This window comes from Nothobranchius furzeri, chromosome 13 (assembly GCF_043380555.1).
Source record: "Nothobranchius furzeri strain GRZ-AD chromosome 13, NfurGRZ-RIMD1, whole genome shotgun sequence".
Classification (NCBI taxonomy): Eukaryota; Metazoa; Chordata; class Actinopteri; order Cyprinodontiformes; family Nothobranchiidae; genus Nothobranchius; species Nothobranchius furzeri.
Window position 1 is genome coordinate 25,136,827 of NC_091753.1, and position 26,655 is coordinate 25,163,481.

A 26,655-nucleotide genomic window follows, 5' to 3' on the forward strand; every position below is an offset into this window, starting at 1 on the left:
TTGCAGGCCTGTGTGTGCATTTCTGATTAAAAAGCGACAGTGTGAATAAAATCACACACGTTGGGTAAATACTAACACATTATCCTTAAAAGGCGGGTAGGGAGTAGAGGTCCAACCAATACAGTTTTTTCTATTGCCGATACTAATATGTAGGAGTCATGGTCAGCCGATGGCCGATATGTACGGCTGGTTTTTATGGGCGGATTTTCATAGATGATCTCTTGACATTTTCCACCTAATTTTCATGCTAAAATGTCACTAATAACATCAGTTGATGCACAAAATTTCTGTAGCTGAATTAGTTTTTGAAGTCAGAATTTAACTAACTGTTAAATCTTAATTTTGTCCACTTCTCAGTGTTAAAGTCAGACACCTAAATAAAGTTCATTTGGAGTATTTATTAGGGGTGTAAGAAAATATCGATAAGGCAATATATCGTGATATTTTATTCCTGTGATATTATATATCGATATTCAAAGCTGTGTATCAAAAATATCAATATAGCAATAAATCGTGATTTTTTTTCCTGTGATGTTACGTTGATATTTACAAGCCGTGTATCTAACTTTTGGAAGAATTCACATGCACAGGTTTGTGTATTTTCTTTTCTTTTGGTGCAATTCAAACACCGACCACTAGTTGGCAGCAGTGTGCAATGGGTTTTGTTTCCAACATTGAAGCGTAAATTCCTCTATTATGGTTCAGATACCTCACGTTAAACATGTTACGTATCAGTTTGGACGCTAATAAAGTCTGACTGAATGTATCACAATATAGAGATACACTGCATCGTGATACATATCGTATCACCAGAATTTCACCAAAACACCCCCCCCCCCCCCCCCTAGTATTTATTATGCAGATGTTATTGGTGAATGTACAAATGCATTTAAATTAAATTCTGCAACATCACCGGGCTGCCCAAAGATGTGCCTGATTTTAAATCTGCTTTACTCTGATGAATATCGGCCAATACTGATAAAAAATGGTAACTATCGGCCCGATATATTGGTCTACCCCTAATAGGGAGCCTAACTCGCCATCTGGACAAAACACAGCAATTTATACTTTAAGCTTTTAGTGTCCTACGTGTTCAATCGCCACTATAGTCCACCCGTTTCTATTTGTGAAAACTCTTGAAGTGCAGGTTGAGATGGACTGGAATCAGTAACAAAAGTACTGAAGATAGGGAAACACAAACACCATAAACAAAGCAATGAGAAAATGATGAAACATAATCCTGAGGACCTACGACCTTTACACAGCAGTTAACAACACATGAGAGGCTAATTTTGTTACCATTTGTTTCCAAAAACGAATCAACACTTGACAAGTGAAACATTTTGTTATGCAATTACTGCATGTTAAAATAATTATTATAAGGAAAGCTCAAAAAACTATAACTCTGTTTTTGCCATTTACAGGTTCTGATGATTGTGTCTGAAGATGAACACAGAAACTAACAGCTGATTATTTTGCAAACTACACAAAATATTTCTTTCAAACATTCAGTTGACCTCAAAATCAGCAAATGTCGATATATTCTTTTGTTTGGCTACATGTGCTAGCCGTTTGATAGCTTCCATCGAACATTTGTCCAAACTGGAGGGGTTGTAGTAAAAATAAATAAATAGTAATAAGAAATTTATGTCATCAAGTCTTCAAATGACAAAATGACACAAAGCTACAGTTTTCCCGGTGAACCAGGGAGTTGACTTGGGAGGCCTTGACCTTGTTGAATCTATTGAAACAAGCAGCCAGACTAAAGGAGGTCTTTACATTACCGTATATGTGTAACGCTACACCTAGAGCAGCCAGATAATGCCTTATGGGGAATAGTAATACAATCTGTCTGCCATAAATATGGTTAGGTAGACAAGAAAGAGAAGATGATGTTAAATGATGTTGTTGGACAAGGTTAAATGTGCTTGTCCTCAGGAAGAAAGAATAATTAATTTAAGCATGAACAAACTGAATTTTTTAACTGTGACATGAAACCTATGAAGGTAGTTTTGTTTCTACATGCTTGTAGATAAGTCGGGACACGGGGCATGTATCTCCTAAAGGGCTCTTCTTACAGTGCATTACTCTTCTGCTGCTGCCATTTCTGCTGTGTTGGTACAAACCTGCTGTTCAAAAGGAGAAAAGCAGCAGCAATCAGCTAAGTCACTCTGAATGTAATCTTCAGCCTGATCTATTGATAAACTAATAGATCTGAATACATAAGATGCAGTCATGTTTAAGTATCGATATAGAAAACACATGTATCTCTAGACAGCTTTTCAGTGTATTTAATTATGATATGATTATGAAGTTTTAACCAACTTTACATTTCCAAGAATAATAATGCCTAAATGATTTTTCTAAAGCGGTTAGTGATTTCCAGAGTACCTGAAGAGGAACAACTCTCCTGATGAGCTGATCAAAGAAGGAGCTGGCCGCATCGGTGAAGCCGGAGTAGGTCGTTCTAAGTTTCATCTTCTCATCTCGCAGCAGCCAGCTGATAAATCAAAACATGACTCATCTGATCTTTAAACCTCTGTGTTGCGGATTCTCTTTGCAGTAAAGCACCAGCCCAAGCACAGCTAGGGCTTTAACCTCAAGGAGAAGTCACTGGTTGTCCTTTTAAACAATTTATTTTGGTGTTTCTTAAATAAGCACACACTCTCAAGGGCAAAGCGACCCCCAAAATACTTTTCTTCAGTCATTTCCTGCCAACAGCTACCCAATTATTGGTTTAAATGTATTTTAATTACAGAAGTAAGTGAATTCATCCTTTCAGGGATATGAGCCTGTCAGATTTAATTATCGCTCACTCCCGACATCTCACTGAAAGTCATCAGTGACTTTCATCAAGAGAAATGTTCAGCCTAAATGATGTAGATTTTATTGCCCTTTGTTCTTAATACCTTGTAAGGTGGGCCACTAAAACAAATTACTCTCCAACGGGAACACAAGTGCTGAAATGTGCACTTAAAGAAATTCACTTGACTTTTCAGCCTGAAGCAAAGACAGAGCTAACAAACAGATTACTGTTTGACTGAACAGCCCATTTCCTGTCCAAAATTGGGGATTAGAGATCCCCTAACCCGCAGGCTATACTAAAATTATTCATTGCATAAAAGACAGATTAAAAAACATTTAATTCTACTTCTTGGATTTCTTTTTACCTTGGTAGTCCACCTAAATCCCATTCAGCACAGATGTACGGTCCAGGACGCAAAATCACCCAGAGTCCCAAGCTGGCTGCAAGGCGAAGGTAAGCCCTAAAGATAGGATGTAAAATTACGAAATAAACACAAATATATATATATATATACATATATATATATATATATGTATATATATATATAAATATAATATAATTACATTTCAGTGGTCAGCATAAATGAGTACACCCCCTTTAAAGAGTATGAGTTTAATCGTTAGCTCAAAGAGCAAATAAACAATCTCCAGAACTTTCACAAGGCTGATTTTATTGAACACTTGTTTAAATCCATAACATGAAATTAAGGTTAATAATATAACTTAGATCACAAACTAAAATTGATTAAAGCAAACATGAATACACCCCACAACAAAAACTACTACATCTAGTATTCTGTATGACCACCATGATTTATGAGGACAGCACCAAGTCTTCTAGGCATTGAATGAAGAAGTTGGCGACATGTTGCAACATCTATCTTTTTCCATTCTTCAAGAATAACCTCTTTGTGAGCCTAGATGCTGGATGGAGTGACGCTCAACTTGCTGCTTCAGAATTCAACACAGGTGTTGGACTGGGTTCAGATTAGGAGACATACTTGGTCATTTAATCACCTTCATCCTGTTCTTCTTCAGAAATGCAACAGTAGCTTTAGATGTATGTTCTGGATCATTGTCATGTTGGAAAAGTGTACGACGACAAACAAGTGCACAGAGTGATGGCAGCATCTTCTCCTTCAGTATAGAGCAGTACATTGTTGAGTTCATTCCATCAATGAAACGCAGCTCTCCAACACCAGCAGCACTCATGCAGCCCACATAAGGACACCGCTACCACCATGCTTCACTGTAGGCACCATGCATTTCTCTTTGAAATCCTCACCATTACGACACCACACAGTTTTGAAACCATTAGTTCCAAAATCAGTGATCTTTCTCATCACTCCAGAGTCCCAGCAGCCTTCATCTCTTTCAGTATGGGCTTTAGGAGAGGCTTCCTTCGTAGACGATACCCATACAGGCCATCCCTCTGCAGTATGATGTCACGGGAAACGGTCACTCCAGTTTGGCTTTCTACTGCTTTAGCTAACTGTAGTGAACATGCATGGTGATTTTCTCCAACCCTGCTCATCAGAAGAGGCTCCTGTTCAGATGTTAACTTCCATGGACGTCTCTGTAAGATGGTTGCACTTCCATCTTTCTAACAGTTTTGGGTCACTATTGTTACAGTATTCTGACTGATATCTAAAGCTTTGCTGATCTTCTTGTAGCCCTCACCTTTTTGTGTAAAGAAATTGTTTCCTTTCTCAGATTTTGTGACATTTCTCTTCCGTGTGGAGCCGTTGCTGACAGCATGAAACAGGAAAGGCTTTTCTTTGTTAAGTAACGCCCTTTTCCAGTCACCTGTCTGCTGGACACCTCTGAAATGAATCATCAGACTCACCTGTGGTTGAACACCTGTTAATTCGAATTTTGTAGTCTTAAGTGTGGCTTTTCTCCTAAGACTATAATTGGGGTGTACTCAGTTTTGCAACATGCGCTTAAATGGATTTGTTAGGAAAATCACATTTTTGTGTGTTCAAATAAACAAATCTAGTTTGCAATCAATGGGCCACATTTGTGGGAGTATTTTGTGGTTTGGTAGCTCAAAGAAAAATTGATTCTGAAAAAAAACTAAAGGTTTTCTGACAAATGTAGTGGGGGTGTACTCATTTATATATACTTTATATATTGTTTTTAGAAATTTTTAAATGAAAATATGACCAAAAAGCAAAAACAGAAGGGGGGTAGATACTTTTTCACAGCACTGTAATGCTGTTGCCGGTCAAATTAAGATGAAGCTGACAATTAATTGTAAATCACATATCATTGTGAGACATTTGTTTCTATTATTCATTTGATGCACGCGACATATTCTTAAAATCATTGAGTTTGAAAGGGACTCAACTAATAAATCAAATCAATCACAAATGTTTATGGAGCGTGACTGGTTGCATTCACCATCTGGGTTTAACAACAAGAACTCTTGAAGTGCAACAGTGCCCTCTGCAGGATCTTCTATCAAAGACTAAATAAATCCTCACTTTATTTGTCCTTACTCTAAATCCAGCTGATCCTCAAAGTCAAACCGCCCTCGCTCTGGCTCGTGCAGGTTCCACGGCACATACCTGAGAGGCAAATGAAGTAGATTTCTTTTATGAAACGTTATCATTCCACTGGCTTCTGGCCATTTTTTAAAATTGTTTTGTAAAATTGCAGTTTACATTTTGCTGCTCTGATTGGCCTTACACGTTTGTGTTAGTGTTACACTGGGACCTTACGTGGTGAGAGTATTGAGGCCACATGCCTTCATCTTCAGCAGTCGGTCCTCCCAGTAGGCTCTGGGAACTCTGAAGTAATGCACAGAGCCTCCCAGGATCCGTAACGGTCTCTTCTCTAAGGTGAACTGAGACGAGTCGGCCCTCAGACCCTCTACACGGTGCATTCTTACAACTTCAGGATGGCTCCTGAGTGGGAAAAGGGGGAAAAAAGCATATTAATATATCCATAGAGAAAAAAAGCACAGATTCGTAAACGAAGAAGACATTTGGGAGAAACCTTTGAGCTTTGATTATTTCAGTTCACTTGTTTAGAAATCCCTTTCAGTAATAAGAAAGAAGGAGTGCAGCCTGTTATCTGTTATTATCGTTTCTGGATTATTCATTAAAGGAAAGTCACACCTCTGTGTTAACCCTGAGCCGACCAGAAACAATTAATTTGTGGACGTACTGTCATATGAGCCCAACTTGAACAAATGATCAGTAAAATTAAGAGAATGGTTATTATTTACAACCAAGCAGATCCAAACAACCTCTGATTAGACAGACTTTTCACAGACTTGTGAGCCAAGTGTCCACAAGCCAGCAGGAGCTCATTCATAAAATGCTAAAGGCTAAAGGCTAGCTAGAAGTCCAGAAACTAAACAAACAGAAGCCTCCGTGGTTAAAAGGTCGGTGGGCGGGGCTTATCATCCCCTTGGTTACGTTATTTTGTCTTACCTTGAAAACTGATAAGTAATGATCACTGCAGCAGCAATAAGGATGAGGAGAAAATATCGCTGCTTTAGGGATAAACGAACTCCTAATACAGAGGAGTGTTCCATTGATGAAAACGACATGACTTCACTGACAGCTGTTCCTCGTGTTTCAGCAAAGTAATGCGCATATCTGGAGTCTAGTCGTCTGAAAACATGTTTCCAGAGTATTCTCTCATTTCACGTTACGCTGAACTCGAAGCTGGTACGTTAAATTTGCGATAAATAACACCAAAAGTTCAAGAGCTATCACAGTATTCCAACTTCCGGGGAGAAAAGTATCCCAGTTTGTGAAGGAGGATTGTTGTTGGTTCAGCAGAGCCAGCGGCGCGCGACAGCTGGGACCGTGACGAAATTACTCAGGTGGGAGGGAAAATGTAAAACGAAATAAATATTGTTTATTCAAAGAAAGTGTTTACAACCCTTCATATTTGTACGAATTAGTGAAATCCGATTGGAGAGGTTACATTTTGTTTCTTTTTGCAATTTTAAACATCATGTTTTCAGCGGAAATTACTTTTAATAAATAAAAGTTCCCTAGCAAGTCCGTTCCAGCTAACGTTCTTAATGCTGCAGAATTAATTTTAGACGTTGTAAATTATTTGTGCAATTTTTAAACTGAAGGAAGATTTTAATAGTTCAAACAGTTTGTTCCCACCAGAGCCATGTCCAGGACTTTTAAAATGGGGTGGCCCATGTGGGGCACTTTTTTATGCATGGGTGGCACCAATGGTTATGCTTATTTATTTATTTACACAAATTGTTTATTTATTTATTTACTTTCTAGTGAATTTTGCAGTTTCACATTGCACAATCACCTTTTTTTCTATTCATCTTCTAGTTTTGTGGTGGTTAGCAAGTCACTTCTTGTTGCATTATTGCCACCAACTGGAGTTGAGTGGGACTCTAAATACTATTATGTGAACATGAAAAAATAATAAATAATATTAATACTACAGAAATGTTCTGTAGGCCTGGGCTAGAAGACAATGTTAAAGGTGCATGCTACCACACACTATTTTTGGAGTTTACAACTCAAGCCTTTGTCGACAATGTAAAGTCAATTTAAACTGGAACTTAGTAGGGTGGCACATGGGGTGGCCAATCAGATTCTAAGGGTGGCATGTGCTACCCCAGGCCACTCCCTGGACACGCCCCTGGTTCCCACATTTGTAAAAAGTTGTAAACGACGATCCTCTAGTCAAAATGCACTTCTTTGACCAAATAAATTATTGGAATCTGCTCATTTAAACTTACATATTTAAAATACATTTGAATGTTTAAATAAAGACATGTATGAGCATATCTTGTGTGTTACTTCTCTACTTCATCTATCAATAAGAAAACCAGTGGGCCATTGGTTTATAACACTTTACTGGTGTTTATTTTTATTTAAAATACACAAATTAGTTAAATTCACCGTCACTAAGTGTGTGTGTGTGTGTGTGTGTGTGTGTGTGTGTGTGTGTGTGTGTGTGTGTGTGTTTTCTTAATAGGGTTTTGTATTTTCAAGACCTTTTGCCACTTCATGATAATCAAATTTGATTACTATGGTAATACATTTAAATATATCTCAACAATTTAGAATAAATGTCATTGAAAAGTTCAGTTTTGTTTTCAATTATTAAATTCATATAGTGACATTTGTGAATTATATTTAAGAAATTTATTACACGAAAAAAGACATGTGTCAGCTTTTAATTTCTCAATAGATTTACGCTGCATTATATGTCATTATATGTTGATTATGGCTTACAGCCAATGAAAACCCTGCTTTTGATATGTTAGATAATTAGGATGAAACATTCAGGATTGTAGACTCACCTAGTCACATAAGCAGAAAACACTCATAAAGAACTTTTAAATGGGTAGGATACACAATCACACAGAACAGTCCTGATTTGACAGTTGCCCTCCACATGTTGGGTGAGGTCATTGCTAGAAGAACCAGATGTTCAGATTGCTGTATCCAAGCATGTCAATGGGATGTCAATTGGACAGAGGAGGAGTGGGACCAGAGGGTTCACAAACAACATGTCTTGAGAGTATTGGATCAGCAGAGACCATGTAAAACTTAGAAGATAAAGGATACAAAGGAGTTGACTCTGGCTGGAGTTGGTGCTTCACCACAGACGTAACTGGGACATACACCTACTGAACTGTGAACTGTGACCTGTGAGCTGTGTGAATTATCAGAACACCTTACCTGAGCCAATAAGGTTTCCTCAAGAGCTGCCTCAGTCCATCATTTAAGGTCTCATTAGACATCATCACACACTGGTGAAACTACATCTCTGTCTTTGACCCATCCCCGTGGGGAGCGGTGAGCTGCAGCAGTGGCTGTGCTATTTGGTGGCCAACTTCTCAGTGGCCTAGTGGTATTGCTCTGTAAACTGTATGACAACTATTTTAGGTCTCATCTTTCTGACTGAGAGAGAGAGCAAACATCACAATATTGTTGTTCTCAAACAACAATAGTCTCTCTCATCTACAGTGTCCGAGGCCTCCCAGCACCATCTGACTCTCAAAAGCTCTCTGGTAAGCTCAGAGTCAGGGCACGGCTCTGACTGTGGTGTTGTTGTGATCTGGATCTGCTCCAACACTTGGACACTGATATCAAGACTTGGTAAGGCTTTCCTTTCAATGTTTTTATTTATGTTTGTACCACAACACATGACAAATCCATGCTTCATTGCTCTACCAGATAGCTGTTTTGATCAGATATGCAACTTGAGAGTGTCACGTTTAGGAGCAGGAGGTTAGGACCCAAGATGCAGAACCCAGGATGACAAAAGACAGGAGTGGGTATGTAAGTAAAAATCCTTTATTTGGAGGAAGAACAAAAATAAATCCAAACGGCAGGGAGCCAAAATCCAAAAATCCAGGGAGTGAAAAACACAAGAGGAACGAGCAGACTGACAGAACAAATGACAAACAACAATGGACTGACAAGAACAATGAGACAAGGAGGGCTTATATAGACAGGGAGGAGCAATAGGGAAACAGGAAGCAGGTGTGTGGAGTGAGGCTGGAGGAAAGGCAGGTGACAACAATTATCTGGATGGGGAAGAGAACCAGTGGAGGGCAGATAAACCTGACACTATATAAAACGCAAAACTAAACCTAAAGACTAAGGGAAGGACTCACACAAACACATACACATACTGACACTCACAAACTCATACACACATACAATGAACTGGGGAACAAGAGGCTGGGGCTACAACTTAAGACACACAACAGAGATGCAGACAAAGGACACATGAGGGCGCTAAGAGAACACAAAAGGGAATCCAGAGAGGGATGGAGAAACATTAGGAGACACATGGGGAAAGATGCAGACAAAGGACACATGAGGGCACTATGAGACACAAAAGGGGAATCTAAAGAGGGATGGAGGACATAAGGAGACACATGGGGAAGACACAGACGCAGACCATGACAGAGAGAAATGAGCAGTACAGACGGTCTGAGGGCTGACTTGTCCCAGTTCACTCTGAAGGGAGAGCCCTTCCGCACCCTGGGGGTTTCCATCCATTACTTCCGTGTCCCCAGACCCTACTGGAAGGACTGGCTGATAAAGATGAAGGCCTGTGGTCTCAATACCCTCACAACGTAGGCTTTCAAATAGCATTTTCCTCTAACAGTTGTGGTGTCATTGTTTTGTTGTTTTATTAATATAGAGTAACCAAGTTGGGACAACACTTGGAGCCACCAGAATTAATGAAAAAGATCAATTGACCCCTCTCTGGTTGTTTTATTAGCTATGTGCCATGGGACCTGCATGAGCCTGAGAGAGGAACATTTAACTTTTAGGATCAGTTGGACCTCAAGTAAGGATCCCAAAATCTCCTTTCTATAACAGTACTTTTAAGTGCTTTAAAAAAAAACATTGATTTTATTTCAGGGCTTATATCAGTGTAGCAGCTGAGACAGGCCTCTGGGTGATCCTGAGGCCTGGACCGTACATCTGTGCTGAATGGGACTTAGCTGGATTGCCCAGGTGACTTCTTCTAGTATAGTCATTATTGTTTAATGGCATCCCTAATGCTTTCAATTTGGTCTCTCAAGGACAAATAAACCATCAAGCAGGAATCGAATTGAACTAAAGAAGCAAAAATGATGTCCTCTTGATTTTTCAGCTGGTTGCTACAGGATAAAGGCAGGTCCACTTATCCTGGATTTGTAAATGCTGTCAATTTGTACTTTGATAAGCTCATCTCAGTCATCAAACCACTGATGGTAATTCTAGATCCACCTTGTTCTATGTTCATGTTCTTTCATTAATATTAATAGAAATCTTGCTGAAACATCATGTGTTTCTTAGTTTGAACATGGAGGACCAATCATTGCAGTCCAAGTTGAGAACGAGTATGGATCATATGCTAAAGACGAGGAATACATAGCTTTCATAAAAAATGTGACTTCAGCGTTTATTGACTTCTTTAGTTTATAATCAATTAACAATTTTCTACTTACTTCTTGTTTTGTGTTTTTGTTTTCCATTTTTTGATGGAGTCCCCAATCTAGAGGGGTCAACAAGCTCCTGTTGACGTCAGACAACTGGGAAGGCTTGAGTTATGGAGGGCTGGAGGGAGGTAACAAAGTGGATCTCTCAGTTAAATTTGGTAGTTTTAATTTTTTAGAACAATTTTGCTGTTATATTATGAAATTTACCCAAAAAATTTATATGTGCCTCATTTCAGTTCTCAAGACAATAAATCTACAGAGACTGTCATTTGGAGCCATCCAGCACTTAGCATACTTGCAGGTAAATTGTGGTAATGTGGTCTTGGAGTCTGATTTGGGGTTAGGGTTAGGGTGACACTTGGATTTGCCTGCGTGTAAATATAAAGATGTTTCCTTCTATTTAAAATTTGTAGGATAATACAGATGTATTTAAAAAATACGTGCAAAAAGTGAATGACAGCTTGTCTAAACACAAAACAACATGTTACATCATCCCATTTGTGTTTTTGTTCAGATATGTTTAATGTTTTAATACATTAGTGTATCTGGGGTACCATTCCACAATATATATGTACTCATTAATAGCTAATAAATAGTTTATAGATACATTCTATTTGTTTATAAATGTTCTATTGTGCAAGTTATGATCAAATTCATCATGTTTTAATCATCACAGATCTCCTGGTTTTAACCTCTTAATGCCTGAATTTGTTTTCAATTATAAACATTTTTTTCACTTGTGCATTTTCCTTTAGGTAAATGTGGTATTTTGGTTGCATTTGGAGTGAATGCAGGTTTGATGCAAATTTGCGACAACTGGCATTAAGGGGTTAAATATTCAATCCATCTTTAAAAAAACATTCAATTCTATTTCTTCTCTCCAAATAACACCCACGATTGTGCATCAAAGGGTCAGAGGGCATTGTCTTTACTTGTGGAGTGGAAGAGTGAACTATGGGAAAGCTCTTGATGACCAACGCAAAGGTATTCAAATATTTGCGCAATCTATTGTATAAGTTATGTTTTTATTTGATGCATTTAAGTTTCTTGCATGGATTTCTGGGTAGCTTCCTCAAACTCTGTGTCCTCACGTCAGCCTTTTTTCACGGTAATAATTCCTTCAGTTACTTGTTATTACTGAAACAAGCCACACCCCCGTGCACTTTTACAAACTTGTATTTATCTTTCAAAACCTCTGATCTTTCCTCTGCCTGCCATGCAATGTTGTTACTTTATGGCTTTTCTTTATTATTTTATTTTTGAAGGTATTGTTGGAGACATCGAGTTGAACCTCACCCCCCTAGGATTCACCATGTTCTGTTTAGAGCTTAAGCCAAACATTATAAAACGGTTTGTTTGTTTTTATTCAAAATCATCTCGAGCAATATTTTGTTTTACATTGATACAATGAAAAAGGAACAATATTGATATTTTTTTTGTGTGTCTGTCTTAGTTTATCAACTCAGATCAATGGAAAACTGTGCACACATCACTGCCGGTCCCAGGATTTGTCCAGACCGGTCTGCATGTGGATGGCCCACCTAAAGACACCTTCATCAATCTTTCTGCAAGTACAATAGTTTCTACATTTTTAATCTAATAGTGTAAGAAATTTAAACCCATTGAGGAGACTTAGAAAACTCTCCAGATCTTACAAGAAAACATATTTTCTGTATTGGTTGTATATGATAATATACTGTAAATAATTTCTGTATTGTTTTCTGAGTATTTTGCTCTCACCCACATGTAGGGTTGGGGTAAAGGAGTTGCATTTTTCAGAACCTTGGCCTCTACTGGTTCATCGGACCCCAGCATTTTCTTTATCTTCCAGGACCTTGGCTCAAGAGTGGAGATAATCAGGTACATCATCTATTCCTGTATAAACACATGAATGAATCTTCTGCTTCCTTTTTTTTCTGATATTTTGTTCAAAATTATGTTTTTCTGTTTTCTTCCAGATTATCATATTTGAGGAACACAAAATGGATGGAAAAAATACAGTTTTTGGAAAATCCTGATCATGGAAAGACCATTGTTTATAAACCCCCCATTTGCTCAGTGCTGTAAAGGCTGCCAGCAGTTTTACATTTTCACATGCACACAAGAAGTGTTTGTGCACAAACACTTACTAAACTTGTAATACTCTGTATTATTCATAATGACGTGTGCAATAGAGTGCCAATGATTGTTTTGTTTTGTGGAAAACTTTCTTTGGTTATAATTTTTGTATGAACTTCGCTCTGATTACGTAAGATGGATAACGACGCCATAGCAAGCTTCCCATTGGAGTAAAAACCTGTCTGTTAAATATGCGCCTCCCAAATAGAACGTTGGTCCTTTAAGAGGCCGGAAATTGCAAATCAACTTTCACAATAAAACAAAATACTTGCTGTAACAACAATTGTAGAGGCAATTTTTATCTTACACAAAATCAAGATAATATTGTGTAAAATAATAAACAAATAATGATGTACTCATCACAATACATGTCGTTTAAAAAGAACAAATGTGTCGTTGGTCACTTGTTTTGAAAGTATATTACGGAAGTGAAGTTTTCACTTTTAGCTAGCTTGACTTGGTTGGCGTCGCTTCTGCTGAGGAAGCGCTTGTCATTAGACCACCTGGATTCGACGTGATGGGTTTTAAAGTTATTCGTTGAATAAGTACTGGTCGTATAGTGTGTCTTTGGAAGTATACACGTTTAAAATGGTTTACAAGCGCTTTTGAGGCAGCTTTAATATTTAGCCTAGCATGTGTGAGTCAGTGGGGTACTGCAAAGTGGTATAAAAAGTAGGTTTCATTGTAGTTAATTAAAGTCTTATTTGTTTTACGAGTAGGATTTTGCTTCCGCATTCCCGACATGGAGTCATTTGGATGCATTAGTAGCATTCTTGGATGCTCTGCTTGCATTGCAGTAGGTGGACTTGTGCTTGCTGCCTACAAACTCGGTGTAATTTACCAGCTGTTTCACAAGGTAGGTGTTCACAAAACACAAAATTTATGGGGCTTTTTTCTTCTATATACATTATAATCTAATACACCCTTGTGCAATTCAGTTGGTGTAACTATTATCCTAGGACCGCCTGTGTAACAGACCTCTGCTTACCTGTGTGTGACAGCTAAGACTTAGCTGTCACACACAGGTAAGCAGAGGTCTGTTACTCTAAACTTTGACCAGTGGCGCGGTTGATGAACACAAAAGGCTATCAAACACCTTGGTTATTAGCTGGATTGTACAAAGAGACACACCACCGCAGGCCTAAACAATGTGCTGCTGTGTGGAAACACTGAGGTGTGACCGGGTGTGACAGGTGACCTTGGGAGGGGCTTTCATTCATGAGTGACCGCTGTTTATTTAAGGATGTTCATAACTACTCACTTGCTGATTCACTAAACTCCAAAAAGTAAGTAAAAACACACCCTATGTGCGTTTATTAACCTATGAAAAGCATTCCACACTGCTGATCATACCGAGACCCGCATGACAGCACAAAATGACACAAAACTTGAAAAACAGCATCTGTCTATTTTCTGTCAGTATTTGGATTTAGGAGTACTGAGCCTAAAACAAGCCATTTCAAATAGTCCCCATTTGTGATCCCATTTGTGACATCACAAATGGGGAAAGTAGAATATAGCCAACTCTCATGTGCAAGAGAGAACTGCTGCAGGAGCAGCGAGCGGCTATAGGGAGCCTATTTCCAGCTGCACACTGAAAGCATCAGCGGAGCGGAACAGCTTACTCACGACAATCACAGCACTTCAGTGCTTACTGGGAGAGTCTCAAAAGCGAAGCGGCTTCTCTGCCATGTTTCTCGCTCGACTCGAAAAATCACAAAATCCCTCGAGACTTCAAAGGTTACGGTTTGATTATGCAATCCTCCATTAAACCAAAAAGAAGGAAATCACGTTGTTATGGCTGTTTGATGTCATGTACGATGTTGTTCCTCTCCACTGCCAGGATTAAAGCCATGAAAACACACTGCTGCATCTCCAGAACGATGCCGTAAGTAAATAAGCCGTTAGGTTACATGTAAGCTTCAAATATAAGAAATAGCATTGCTGCAATACTTTTATTTTGAAAATTACTGGGGATTTTACACTGAAGCTGTGTGATTTCCTGTCTAGCCCTATGGTAATTCCAGTAATTGACGCATCCCAGAAGCGGCTCACGGAAAATTTAGAACCCAGTCCTATCTTTAGCTTCAGAGACGCGTCTGAAAATAGCTGCGTCGTAATGGATTCTATTTGAAGCGGTGCCATTTCACGCGCCACTGATGCTTCTAGTGTGCAGTAGAGGTAAGTCTCCTCCCCTTCCGGTTGGCTCATGGGTCCCTGCCCCAAAAGAAAGAAAAAGTGAATGCAAGTCAGCAGAGTTAGAAGAGCTGTTTTCATATCTGCTTTGCCTTACGCCCTGAAGTGCTTATTTGTTGTACATCAATTTAAATAAAGAAATTATGTGTATTTCAACCACTACAGTCATGCACTTTGAGATTTATCAGCTTGTAAAAGTTTGTAATTAGTATGACTACAAATCAGACATTGACACGTCACAAATCACCACAGATTCTCCTCTCTCCTAGCATAGCTGCTACTTATCAAATGGCCAGATTTATGGTGGTTCTTTCCTCCTAAAGGAAGGATTTGAAGTTCGCTAAACTTGCAGCCATTTGTCCTCTGTATTTCTCCATTTCTGGTTTGATGATGTCAGTCTGGTGATGCGCATTTGTAGTCCAGGATGTATTATCAACCAAAACCTAAAACAACTTTTGCCCTCGTTTGAAGATAAGCGCTTTCTTAGCATCAAACTGCTTTTAAATTCATGGACATCATATGTGAAATCCATGGCACATAACACATGGTATTAGAAAATAGCTTTTATAGCCCCATTGACTTGCTATAATTTTGTTCTTCTGGGAACCCATGGTCCAGAAGTAGGCTCCCTATACTCGGAGCCCCTCCTAGACATCTGAGCTTCTCAGCCTATAGCAGCCTGAGCAGGGGATGGGTGGGTGTGGCTAGCTCTAGGTTGTTTTTTTCAAAATGAGATTGCTGTTAAACGGCTCATTCTGGAAGGTACTGAATATGTCAAAAACAAAACAGCTGAAATTGTTTTATGTGAGAAAGATTTTGTGCAAAGAGCATCACAAACACATTTTATACACCATAGAACTTTTTAACTTTAACTAAAGGTCATAATATCTTCAAAACAGGACTGGTGTGATCTCCTGTTTACTCCTGGAGCCTTGCTGCATAAATCCAGACCAGATGAAGATGAAGCTTCTTTGTTATAATGTGGAAAAAAATGTGGATATCCAAAAGCACGGATAACCATCTCAAGTCCTTGTTTTGACACCAGCCTTCTCTTTGGAAATATTTCTCAAATGATAAAAAAACATTTTTGGAATATTCTGCCTTCAATGCCTTCACAATGACTGCTCAAAAACCCCATAAGTTGCACTTAAAGGCACAATTTAAATGACCGATTTGTTGCTTGCACAAACAGCATCAACAGCTGCAACAAATGGAGTTTTTTTCTGTGAACTTAGACGGAGACAAAGAGCCCCAGGCATGGAGGAGAAAGTGTGGCAGAGGTCCTTCGGGCACATGGAGTCAAGTTTCTTTTCACCCTTGTGGGTGGACACATCTCACCCATCCTCGTGGCTTGTGAGAAGGTCGGCATCCGGATTGTGGACACCAGACATGAGGCCACTGCTGTCTTTGCTGCTGATGCCGTGGCGAGGCTCTCGGGTATGAGTCCTCAAGTGACGCTCAACTGTCGTATCGCGTTGAGACGTGTTTTTGTTCAAGCCTTGGACATGTAATGGACATTGTAATGCTTTTGCAGCAAACTGAGTCGTGTTTTTTTTTTCTCCACAACAGGTACTGTAGGTGTAGCAGCAGTAACCGCTGGTCCAGGTCTGACAAACACAGTGACGGCTGTGAAGAATGCTCAGATGGCAGAATCTCCTCTGCTACTTTTAGGAGGAGCTGCTGGTACACTACTCCAGGTGGATAATATCAGGATATTAAAGAAATAGGATGCGAAATAGGAAGAATGAACTTCTAAAACAAGCTGTTTGTGTCACAGGGCAGAGGAGCTCTACAGGATATTGACCAGATGTCTCTCTTTAAGCCACTGTGTAAGTTCTGTGCCTCCATCCGGACTGTCCGGGAGATCGTACCGACGCTTAGGAAGGCTCTTGCGATTGCTCAGTCGGGAACACCGGGTCCTGTTTTCATAGAGTTCCCTATCGACACGCTGTACCCGTACCACCTGGTGGCTAAAGAATTTGCTGTGAAGAACCCGCCTAAAGGCCTCATGGGAAAAGTAGTTTCATGGTACATCATCAGAGTTCTCTGTACACGTATGTCGATGTGTTTTAAGAGATGTTAAATTATACTCTCTGTGGAAGAGCATCACCAGTGTTGTGGTTTGTTTGTAAGGTACCTCAACAACCATCTCATGAACCTTTTCGCCGGAGCCTGGGAGACCAGAGATGTCTCTCCACTTCCTGTCCACATCCCTCAAGCCACAGACGGTCAGGTAGTCCTGCTTTAAGCGTACAACGAATGTTACCTAAATATTCCTGAGGGTGTAGTATTTTAAAATCATTACATTTATGATATATTGATTATTACATAAAGTGTCTTGCATGTGTTTCTATATCAAATACAGGTCATGTACCATTTTCTGCTCTTCTCACAATATAAATCAGGTACAAAGGTGTGTAGAGCTGGTGAGTCGAGCTAAGAACCCAGTGATTCTTCTGGGGAGTCAAGCCACACTCCCGCCAACACCAGTGGAGGACATCAGGTAAAGGAATATATGTGTTGGTCAGTTCTGCAAAGTTCTGGTTGTTTTCAGACTCTTAAAACAGTCGTGTATGACAAAAGACTTTACACCAACTCTCTTACTGTTTATTCAGATTTCTGCCTACAGCTTCAAGCTTGCATATTTAGATGCGTTACCCTGCTGTTAGTATTACACCTTTGGTTTCCAACTATTTTTCACCATGTTGAAAATGTTGCGTGATTCTAGGTGGCTGATGAGCAGCCGAAATCCCTATTCCCCAACGATTGAGAGTGGTCGCCCGTCCTTGACGATACAGTTAGGAAACCTCTCGGTGGTTTTTGCTGCCTGCTCAGTTATTATGTGGGAACTTTTGACCTGTTTCCTTCATTTCCTTCGGAGTTTGCCATCTAATTGCCGCCTCGTCTTTTGTTACTTCATTCCACAAACTCGGCATGCTCATAAGAGTGGAATCTCTAAAGATGGCTGATTAGCTTGGTGATGTTGTAGCTTGGCGTATTTTGCCTAGAAATCTAGAAAATAATAATTTAAGGTTGGGCCAATCACAGCGCTCTGTGTTTGAAGAGACGTCGGGCAGGCTTGGCTCCAGAACTGCGATGCAGTAAAACGACAAAAATGGTGTCAGCCCAGGAACGGCGGCCATTTGAAACAGCTTTGGCATCAACTTTGTCCGATTCAGACCCAGGATTTTCTTTGAGACATGAGCAGATAGAGGAATGTAGGTCCTTTATTTTGAAAAAGGAGGCGTTTGCTTCTTCTTCGACAGTGTATGGCTGACTTCCCGTTTTACTGATTTCCGTAGCGATGAACGTGTCAAGTTGGTTGTTTCCCTGATTTATTGTCTGGATTGTAGTCTGCCAGTAATATTATAAAAGTGAATAAATAAATAAATAAATAACAAATAATTAATTGGATCAGAACTTTTAAAATAAATTTCTTTTTCTGAAATGAAAAAAGTTATGGTTTCTGTATAGCTGGTATATACTCTTGGATTCAGTTTTCTTATTGAACAATGTCTTTTTATTTTATATTGACATAACAATGTTAAAGAAAATTCACACACACACACACACACACACACACACACACAACCACCCATCCGCACCCACCCCGCTACACTAGATCTATTACAAAAGAATAAACATGAAGGTCTCAGGCTGATGCCAAATCAGAACATAAATGTGTGTTTACAAATGAAACAACTTATTCAGTTTTCTGATTAAATGCCATTTCTTTTGTTCGAATATGGTCCTGCTTTTTAGAAAGGCTTTGGAGGATCTGGGTATCCCCTGCTTCCTAGGGGGCATGTCTCGTGGCTTGCTGGGTAAAGACAGCCCCATCCACATTAGACAGAACAGACGAGACGCTCTAAAGGAGGCCGACTTGGTTCTCTTAGCAGGTAAGACTTAAGCTACAGTCTTGATGTAAAGTGTGAAGGTGTGTAACACTGAAAATACATTTTTTAATGATTGTTTCTGATTATAATTGGTCACTCTTGAGTTTTTCATGAAGGCTGAACATGAAAAAGTCTCCTAAACTACCTCCTGCATTCGCTTTTGATAGAAAATAAGATGGTGAAACTCTTGGATTTTAAAGCCAGTAGGCTCTACGTCACACTGTCACTTAACATTCATGGACTCACCCATCTTGACTCACGACGAGGAAGGCTGTTGTCGGTTTAGCGTCCAGGAAACAGCAGAGAATGTCTCGACTAGTAGAAGCTCATCGTTGGCATTAGCAAAGCCACCACACAGCAGAACTCCTTCAGACTTGTTATTTGATGTCCACATTTCAGGAAATAAGACTCCTAATCCTGATGTTTAAAGCTTTCCTCTGACGTGGCGGTTTTCTAGTTCCTGAAACTGGTGCACCGGAGCTTTGTTTCCCAAGACTAGACTTGCAAGGTATTCATTCCTACTAGATACCACTGCAAATGCACGGACTGTTCCAGAAATCTATTCAATCTAATGTCCAGCAGGGGGCAACTTTACTCATTACTAATGTGTTTAACCATTATTAAAGGAAATAATATTAAAAGGCCAAAGAGCTCTTCATGGTTTCAGTCGCTGTTTATCTATAGTAAAACTATTTAACATGCAGATAGTTTTATATTTAATTAAGAACAGATGTGCTTAGTTATTTATCCAATCAGGAACATGTATGGATCAGTTTGACAATTCACCTTAGAATAAAACCTGTAGAGAATGACAAAATAACTACATCTTTTAATTTACAAAGCTTCATTTCATTTCTTAGTTGACACAACATTGTATGTATGTGTGTACTGTATGTTCCATGAACTGACAACATGTAGGCTATTCGACAAAATTCTGTGTTAAAAATAGAATGAAGATGGTTGCAACAGAACAGAAACGGGCCTTCCCACATCTCATTTATGTACTCCCTACCGGAGTCACAGGTTTGACAGATAAAGCGTGGGCGTCACAAAAGCAGGAGCAAATGCTGACTCGGAGCAAACTGCCCTATTGACGGGATAAATACCCCTTGCCCACAAACCTCTTTGAATGGTTGTCATGTTTACAGCAAGATGGAATGCTGTAGTTACAAGTTCTGGTGTGTTGTGCATGTCATTGTTTTTCCTGGATTACTCAACTTCCATGTAGAGGCAGCAGTGTTGACTTGTCTCTTCAAGAGACCACAGACGGTCAGATCCGGGGGCTGCAGGTGGTCCGAGCAATAACAGCCCCGTTCTGTTTGGTGTAGTTCAGCCCATCGGATGCTGTGGTTGTCAGGGAGCAACAGGCATGGCCTCTGTTGTACTTTGTGTGAGTGCTGCAAAGTGCTCTAGAAAGTACAGAATATTCTCCTCCATCCGTCCACTGGGCTTTGCACCTTCTACACATCCTGTGGGAACAAAGCTAAGAAAATGGAAAGGGCTGAGACATCGCAGGCCAGGGTCACCAGGGTTCCACCCTCTGCTTGCTTGTAGTCTCTTAGCTTCTACCTTATTTAGTTTGTGGACCATAGTAATGCCTGTTTTATCCACTATCCAAGTGGACTGGGGCCCAAACTGATGTCCTTTCTTCATGTGCTCCAGATCAGTGAAGAACAATCCAAAGTGTGCTTTTGAAGGCACTGGCACATGTAAACATAGATTTCTAGATGTTCAACACCATATATATGTATTAATTAAATAAATAATAATTTTCTAGCCTTTCAACAATGTAAAAGCGACTACAACACCTACATTTGCTTTTGTGCTGCATAACTGCCCAAACAAATACCACATGGCCACCCCCCTCCCCTCCCTCTCATAAACACATACCCAAACAGCAACAAGATGGAAACAAACATTGGTTGTTAATATCGGCGTTTATCTTTTTGGACTGATAACGATATGCTCAAAAATGACCAACATCGGCCAATACCGATTTGATGCCGATCTATCACGCATCCCTAAATATTAATGTATCCCACGGTGGGCAAAATACATCTCCCAAATCTCTGATGGACTAATTTTATTATCATGTCAGTGTTTGATCATTTATATGAAACTCCTTTGCAGTACTTCTGATAAACTTGTTTTACAGTCTCACAGCGTGGACTGTCCTGAGCATTATATCATATGGTGTGTGGCCATAGCTGGTCTTCCTGACCTATATTAGATACATTTACTTGTTAACAATAGGATTTTGAAAACCTTAACCACCAGTGAATGTCAAGTCTCAAACTCTCAACCTGAAAACATAGCTGGTCTGTTAGCCTGGCAAGCCATCCTACATATGTGAACATATTTTCTGGCCACGGCCCACTGACGGGTCTCCGTTATGGTGCGGGATTTATGGGTGCCTTTAAAACCGTCTCTGTATGCTATTGGACAACAAACAACGTGACCTACTCACCGTTACGGATGTCAGTCATGCATCGTTGAAAAAGATGCCGATTCTTTTTCTAAATAAAAGACTTTAAAAGTCTCTTTCAGGAGTATTTCTCTCGTCTGATGGCACCATCTAGTGGCTGACAAGCATATCACACAAATCATTTCTCCTTTTGTTTTTTTAAGATGGCGACTTCAAGTTTCTTGTTTATAAATGTGCTTCTGTAGCCGACAAACAGAGCTAAAACACGTTGTTTTATGAGTATTATTCTCATGTCTTGTTGTGTTCTCATATATTTATATTTTAGAGACTTTCTTGTTCATGAAAAGTTCATCAACTCTGCATCAGCTGAGGTAATCCTTAGAAACATCTAAGCTGTAGTCTAACGCTATTGGTTAGTTCTGGTTGGCGCTCAGTTTCCTATTGCACGGAGCTCTGCAGGGCAGGGGCGTGCTTAGCAAAAAAAAAAGAGACATTGCTTACATTATATCACAGTACATGATAAGATAATCACTCTTATGGATTTCTGAAAAGTCATACATAATTTCTGAAAGAGAAAAACTCCGGAAAGATCCTTTAAGTACCTCTATCTTCTCTTGACTTAAATAAAAGCCCAAGTCTAAATAGTTCAAAGTTGATGCTAAAGCCGTTTCAAACGACTCGTTGCCGTCTTGGTTTCACTCGGTCGCAGTAAAGCCCCGCCCACCAAACTGATAGAGCTCTGTGATTGGCCAGTTACAAGACTTTCCGGGGCTGCAGAGGTTCCAATGAAGCGTGGCTAGCCTGACATGCAGAGCAAAATCGTTTAGCTTCTGCTACTAACGTTCTAGATTTCTCGGCAACTATTTGTGACAACTATTTTTTAAACCAACCAACACCAGCATTTATAACAGCGCCCTCAGGGGAGTGACATTCAGCAGCTGTGAAAACCAACCGTCTTCTCTCCTAAATGTTTAAAACAATACTTAATAACATTTAGAGTAATTAGATAAAAGTAATTATGTTTTAGGGGTTTTCTGGTTTTTATTTTTGGTTTCAGATACGGTGAGCATTTCAACTGTAGTGAGTAGACTAGTCAGAAATGCCTAAATTCATTTAGTTGTGTTGGGATTGATTGTGTTTTGCAGGCACCGTGTGTGACTTCCGCCTGAGCTACGGCAGAGTTCTCAGCAGACGCAGCAAGATCATCGCAGTCAACAGAGACAAGTCACAGCTGCTGAAAAACTCTGATATGTTCTGGAGACCCACTGTAGCAATTCAGGGTACGCTTGCAACCTTCTGTCACCACGATCAAATCATATGACATGTATGGTCACATTAGCAACACAGATGTTGAATGTGTTCAAATTCAGGGGCAGCATCCTTGTAGGGGCTCAGCCTGCCGAGTCCATGTAGGTCAGTTCCTTACTCGACCACCAACACTGGCTGAATTTGGATGGTCTAGCCTTCAGATTTAATCCTGCTCTTACCTCAGTATGTGTCCTGTTGCCTAGCAACTTTGATGGCACTAAAAAGAAGTTGAAACTAAACTTAACAGCAATGCATGAAGAAATACAGGACCCACCATTTGAACTCATTTGCAAAGATTTTTCGTATTTCTTTTTTGACAAAAAATATATTTAGAAAAACAACAATGCAAACAACAAAAGCCTAACAGCACAGCTGCTTTAGGCTTTTAATTTTTGCACCACCATACGTTAACATACTTGCATTTAAAACTGTAATCATCTCCTGCTATGTCTACCATTATTACAAGAACAAAAGTGGGGCCCGTAATGAGTCTTGGGACAGGAGGAATACATCAGACCCATCCTAGAAAATAAGAGTGTATTTCAGGACACATTCTGTTTATTTGGTGAATCTGGAAAGTCTTGTTGCTTTAATGAAACATAATTGGCCCTAAAATGTGGACCTGGAAGACCCTGAATTTGGACACAACTATAACTTTGAAAAATAGCGTCCTGTTTCAGTGATCATGAAAAAAGTATCGCCAAATAATAACCTGTTTGACCCTAACCTGAAGTCAAGCCTCAAATGTGCTTTTTAAAACAACTTGTTAGGTGATGCCGGATCCTTTTTAGTGCGGCTTTCAAAGGGACTGAAGGGCCACCGTTGTCCAGAGGAATGGCCCCAAACCCTTAAAGCTGGAGATCTGACCAAAGAAAATGCTAACAGGTAGGGAGAGGGTGGGAATCTCTGGTCGGTATCACTGCAGCATTCTTATCAACCCACGTTGCACTGCAGGGCTAAAGCTGATGAGAAGACCGAGCAGCACTTAAATCCCTTGAAGGTGCTGCACCGTGTGGATGAGTTGATGGCTGAGGACAGCATCATCGTTGCAGACGGAGGAGATTTTGTAGGCAGTGCTGCTTACATAATGAGACCAAGAGGACCTTTGCGTTGGCTTGATCCAGGTCAAAGCAAACAACAAAACTGATTAAACCAGCCGCATCTTACGTGTGTCGGCACATAAAAATTTCAATTTTAGAGCAATAAGCTAATAGATTTGAATGAAATGTCATATTGGTGCTGGTTTCTGTTCCTGTAGGAGCCTTTGGGACTCTGGGAGTTGGAGGAGGTTTTGCTTTGGGTGCAAAACTGTGCCGTCCTGAATCTGAGGTAAAACAATAACGCTAAAATACTTTAGTTTGATTATTTAACAAAATGACACAGTCCTTATTAATTGGAGAAAATGCCCTTATCATAAAAACAGGCTTCTTTTCCCACTGGTGTCTATTTTTTGTGGACAATATTTAGTCTGTGTTAACAGGAATGATTTTTACTTGCATGTTAAAAAGAGAGAAAAGTCTGAGGAGTCGGCCGTTTTAACAGGACGCGTATACGTTTTAACCCTTTGCCCATAAACTGACACTTTGCAGGTCTGGATTGTTTATGGCGACGGCTCCTTGGCATATAGTGTTGCAGAGTTCGACACTTTTACTCGGCACAAGGTAGGAAACTTATGTATCCATAATATTTGTTTGATACTTCAATGTTTTTTGAAGTTTTACAGTGTCCATGTGAGTGGATGCATGTTGGTGCTGAGTTATTGCAACCCTGTACGTGTTTAATTTAAACACTAAATAATCCGATAATCTATGTGTTATAGTTAATTTGATGTTTCAAATTGCCTAGACACCGGTGATAGCTGTGGTGGGAAATGATGCATGTTGGAGTCAGATATCCAGGGAGCAGGTTCCCATCCTGGGTAGTAACGTGGCGTGTGGCCTCTCGTTTACAGGTACGTTTCAGACGAACATGTGTCCGATTTAGCTTCGCTAGTGGAATAAAAACTAGCTTGATTCAAGTATTTACACAAGTTTCCCCCCGCCCCCTTACTGGTTTCTTCTGTTTTTGCTTTTTTGTTACACTTAATTAATGAAAAAAGATTATAACATCAGTATAAAAAAATCTAGACTCCTACATTTAACAAATCATTTCAGTAGAACCCGTCAGACAACATGGAGACAAAAGATCTGAAAAAGCAACCTGCCATGCCTCATTTAAAATAACCCAGAACAACTTTTAAAGCAGCTTCAACAGTCCTTTCATACAGGAAAACCCTAGCCAGGCAAGCCATCCTATAGAAGTAAGTCCAGTATATAGACTGGCTACGACCCATAGACCGAACTCTGCATTATTTCATTAAGTTTAGGCATCATTATTTTTGCATGGGGCCAGGTTGGTTTGTATAGATTTGTCCCCCTTTTATTTAACAAAATAATTAGAGAACTGCATTTCTGTGTATTATTTGGGGTTACAGTTGTGGTCAGAAGTTTACATACACTTGTAAAAAATATAATTTAATGGCTCTACTGAGTGTCCGGTTATTTCTAAAACTCAGATTTTTCTCTGATAGAGTGATTGGAACAGATACTTCTTTGTCACAAAAAACATTCATGAAGTACCTCGGTCTGATGCTGGCATTTGCTGATCTGAAACAAAAACACAAGAAATCTGCAAAAAGGAAAATCCTTTTTAACAGCACTACGTCTGCTGACTGGTAAATTCTTTGGTTTTTGCAGATTATCACATAGTGGCTGACGGTTACGGTGGTAAGGGCTACCTTGTAGGACGGGAACACGGAGATCAGCTAAGTGACATCATTCGAAAAGCTCAGAAGGTGACAAAGGAGGGAAAGGCTGCACTACTAAATGTTCTGATTGGGAAGACCAACTTCAGAGAGGGCTCCATCTCCGTATAGAGCTGCTGTGTATTTGAAGTAGAATGCATCATTTTCTTTTGATTTAGTCTCTTTTACAGATTAGTTCTACGAAGGACTTCATTCGGATCGGTCTCCTGCTAATTGTTTGAGACATTAAAGCCTTATTTAGCTTTGAGTTAACAATTTTCCATTTTCATCAGGCTACAAAACCTAAAATAAAATCCAAACCACCGTGATGCAACTGTCGCTAATATCACACCACTTCAGACTCATCTGTTTTTGTGCATCCTGCTACTTTCAGGTGCTTGTCGTAACTCTGCAAAAGAATAAATGCTGCGTTAAAAAGGGAAAAGTTGACTTTTAGGACATGCTTATAGTGCTGAGGAAGTTTCCTTCCTATTGCAAGCTTTGCAAAGAAACCTGAGATCACTCATGAAGTAGAGATAACGTTAGGCTTTTCCACTCTTGACATGAACACGGGGCCTTCTACATGGATTCAGGAAATCTTGGCTTTTGTCTCAGTTGATGATTTGATATAATTAGTTCAACTGGAACTATTTATTTGGATATTTGCCTTTTTTAAGTGTGATTGCCTCTTTAAATACACTATGTACAGATGAGAAGGGGTTCTGGTGAATTATTGAGAATGTAAAGTGATGATTAATGCTGATTAGTTCATAGTAAGGTGGTATTCATAACTGTATGAAGGGCGCTATGAAAGATAAATGCTGCAGTTTAATCAGAAGTTGGTTTTTAAAAGCATGAGAAGAGAAAGGGTTTGTTTGGTACTTTTGGGAAATGTCACACTTGAGGTTATAAATGTTGATGACCAAAATGTTAATTCTCAAATAAATTGGAAAAAAGAATGAATGTAATATGTGTGATTTTGTGTAGATATCAGTTCATTTACCCTTCAATCATTCCAGCCAAGAATTTATTAGAAATAATGTGTTGAGTCCAATTAAATTAGTTTTTCATAATTTGTTTTTCAGTGGCATTAAAATACCATTGCTGCTATTTGTTACAGTAAACGTCACACCACAAGTCAAAAGGAAACTAGCCTCAAATATATATATTTATAAATATA

General features: G+C 39.5%; 2 protein-coding genes and 1 pseudogene across 4 annotated transcripts in view; 2 read left to right on the top strand and 1 right to left on the bottom strand.

The window, feature by feature from the left end:
• The window catches only part of glb1l2 (galactosidase beta 1 like 2), a 37,639-nt gene extending 31,020 nt beyond the window's left edge, over positions 1–6,619 (bottom strand). For 2 of the 3 annotated variants that reach the window (XM_054742861.2, XM_015952026.3), the window contains exons 1-5: positions 6,246–6,619; positions 5,529–5,714; positions 5,307–5,375; positions 3,171–3,266; positions 2,392–2,500 (exon numbers count right to left, since the gene is read on the bottom strand). In XM_054742861.2, the coding sequence (XP_054598836.2) occupies positions 2,392–2,500; positions 3,171–3,266; positions 5,307–5,375; positions 5,529–5,714; positions 6,246–6,364 (579 nt within the window). In that variant the 5' untranslated portion in view covers positions 6,365–6,619. Of the gene's footprint in view, positions 1–2,391; positions 2,501–3,170; positions 3,267–5,306; positions 5,376–5,528; positions 5,715–5,805; positions 6,216–6,245 lie in introns of those variants that run through there. The other variant, XM_015952028.3, reaches the window with a different exon arrangement.
• A 2,031-nt stretch (positions 6,620–8,650) lies between these two features.
• Positions 8,651–13,222, top strand: LOC129163956 (beta-galactosidase-1-like protein 2; annotated as a pseudogene).
• Positions 13,223–13,322: 100 nt separating this feature from the next.
• On the top strand, positions 13,323–26,434 carry ilvbl (ilvB (bacterial acetolactate synthase)-like). Its single transcript, XM_015952029.3, has 14 exons — positions 13,323–13,724; positions 16,300–16,501; positions 16,634–16,761; positions 16,842–17,092; positions 17,198–17,297; positions 17,470–17,567; positions 18,827–18,963; positions 22,531–22,665; positions 23,464–23,578; positions 23,648–23,817; positions 23,952–24,022; positions 24,283–24,354; positions 24,539–24,644; positions 25,429–26,434. The coding sequence occupies exons 1-14, from the start codon at positions 13,611–13,613 to the stop codon at positions 25,605–25,607; spliced, it is 1,878 nt and encodes a 625-aa protein (XP_015807515.3). The 5' UTR covers positions 13,323–13,610; the 3' UTR covers positions 25,608–26,434.
• Positions 26,435–26,655: the final 221 nt, after the last annotated feature.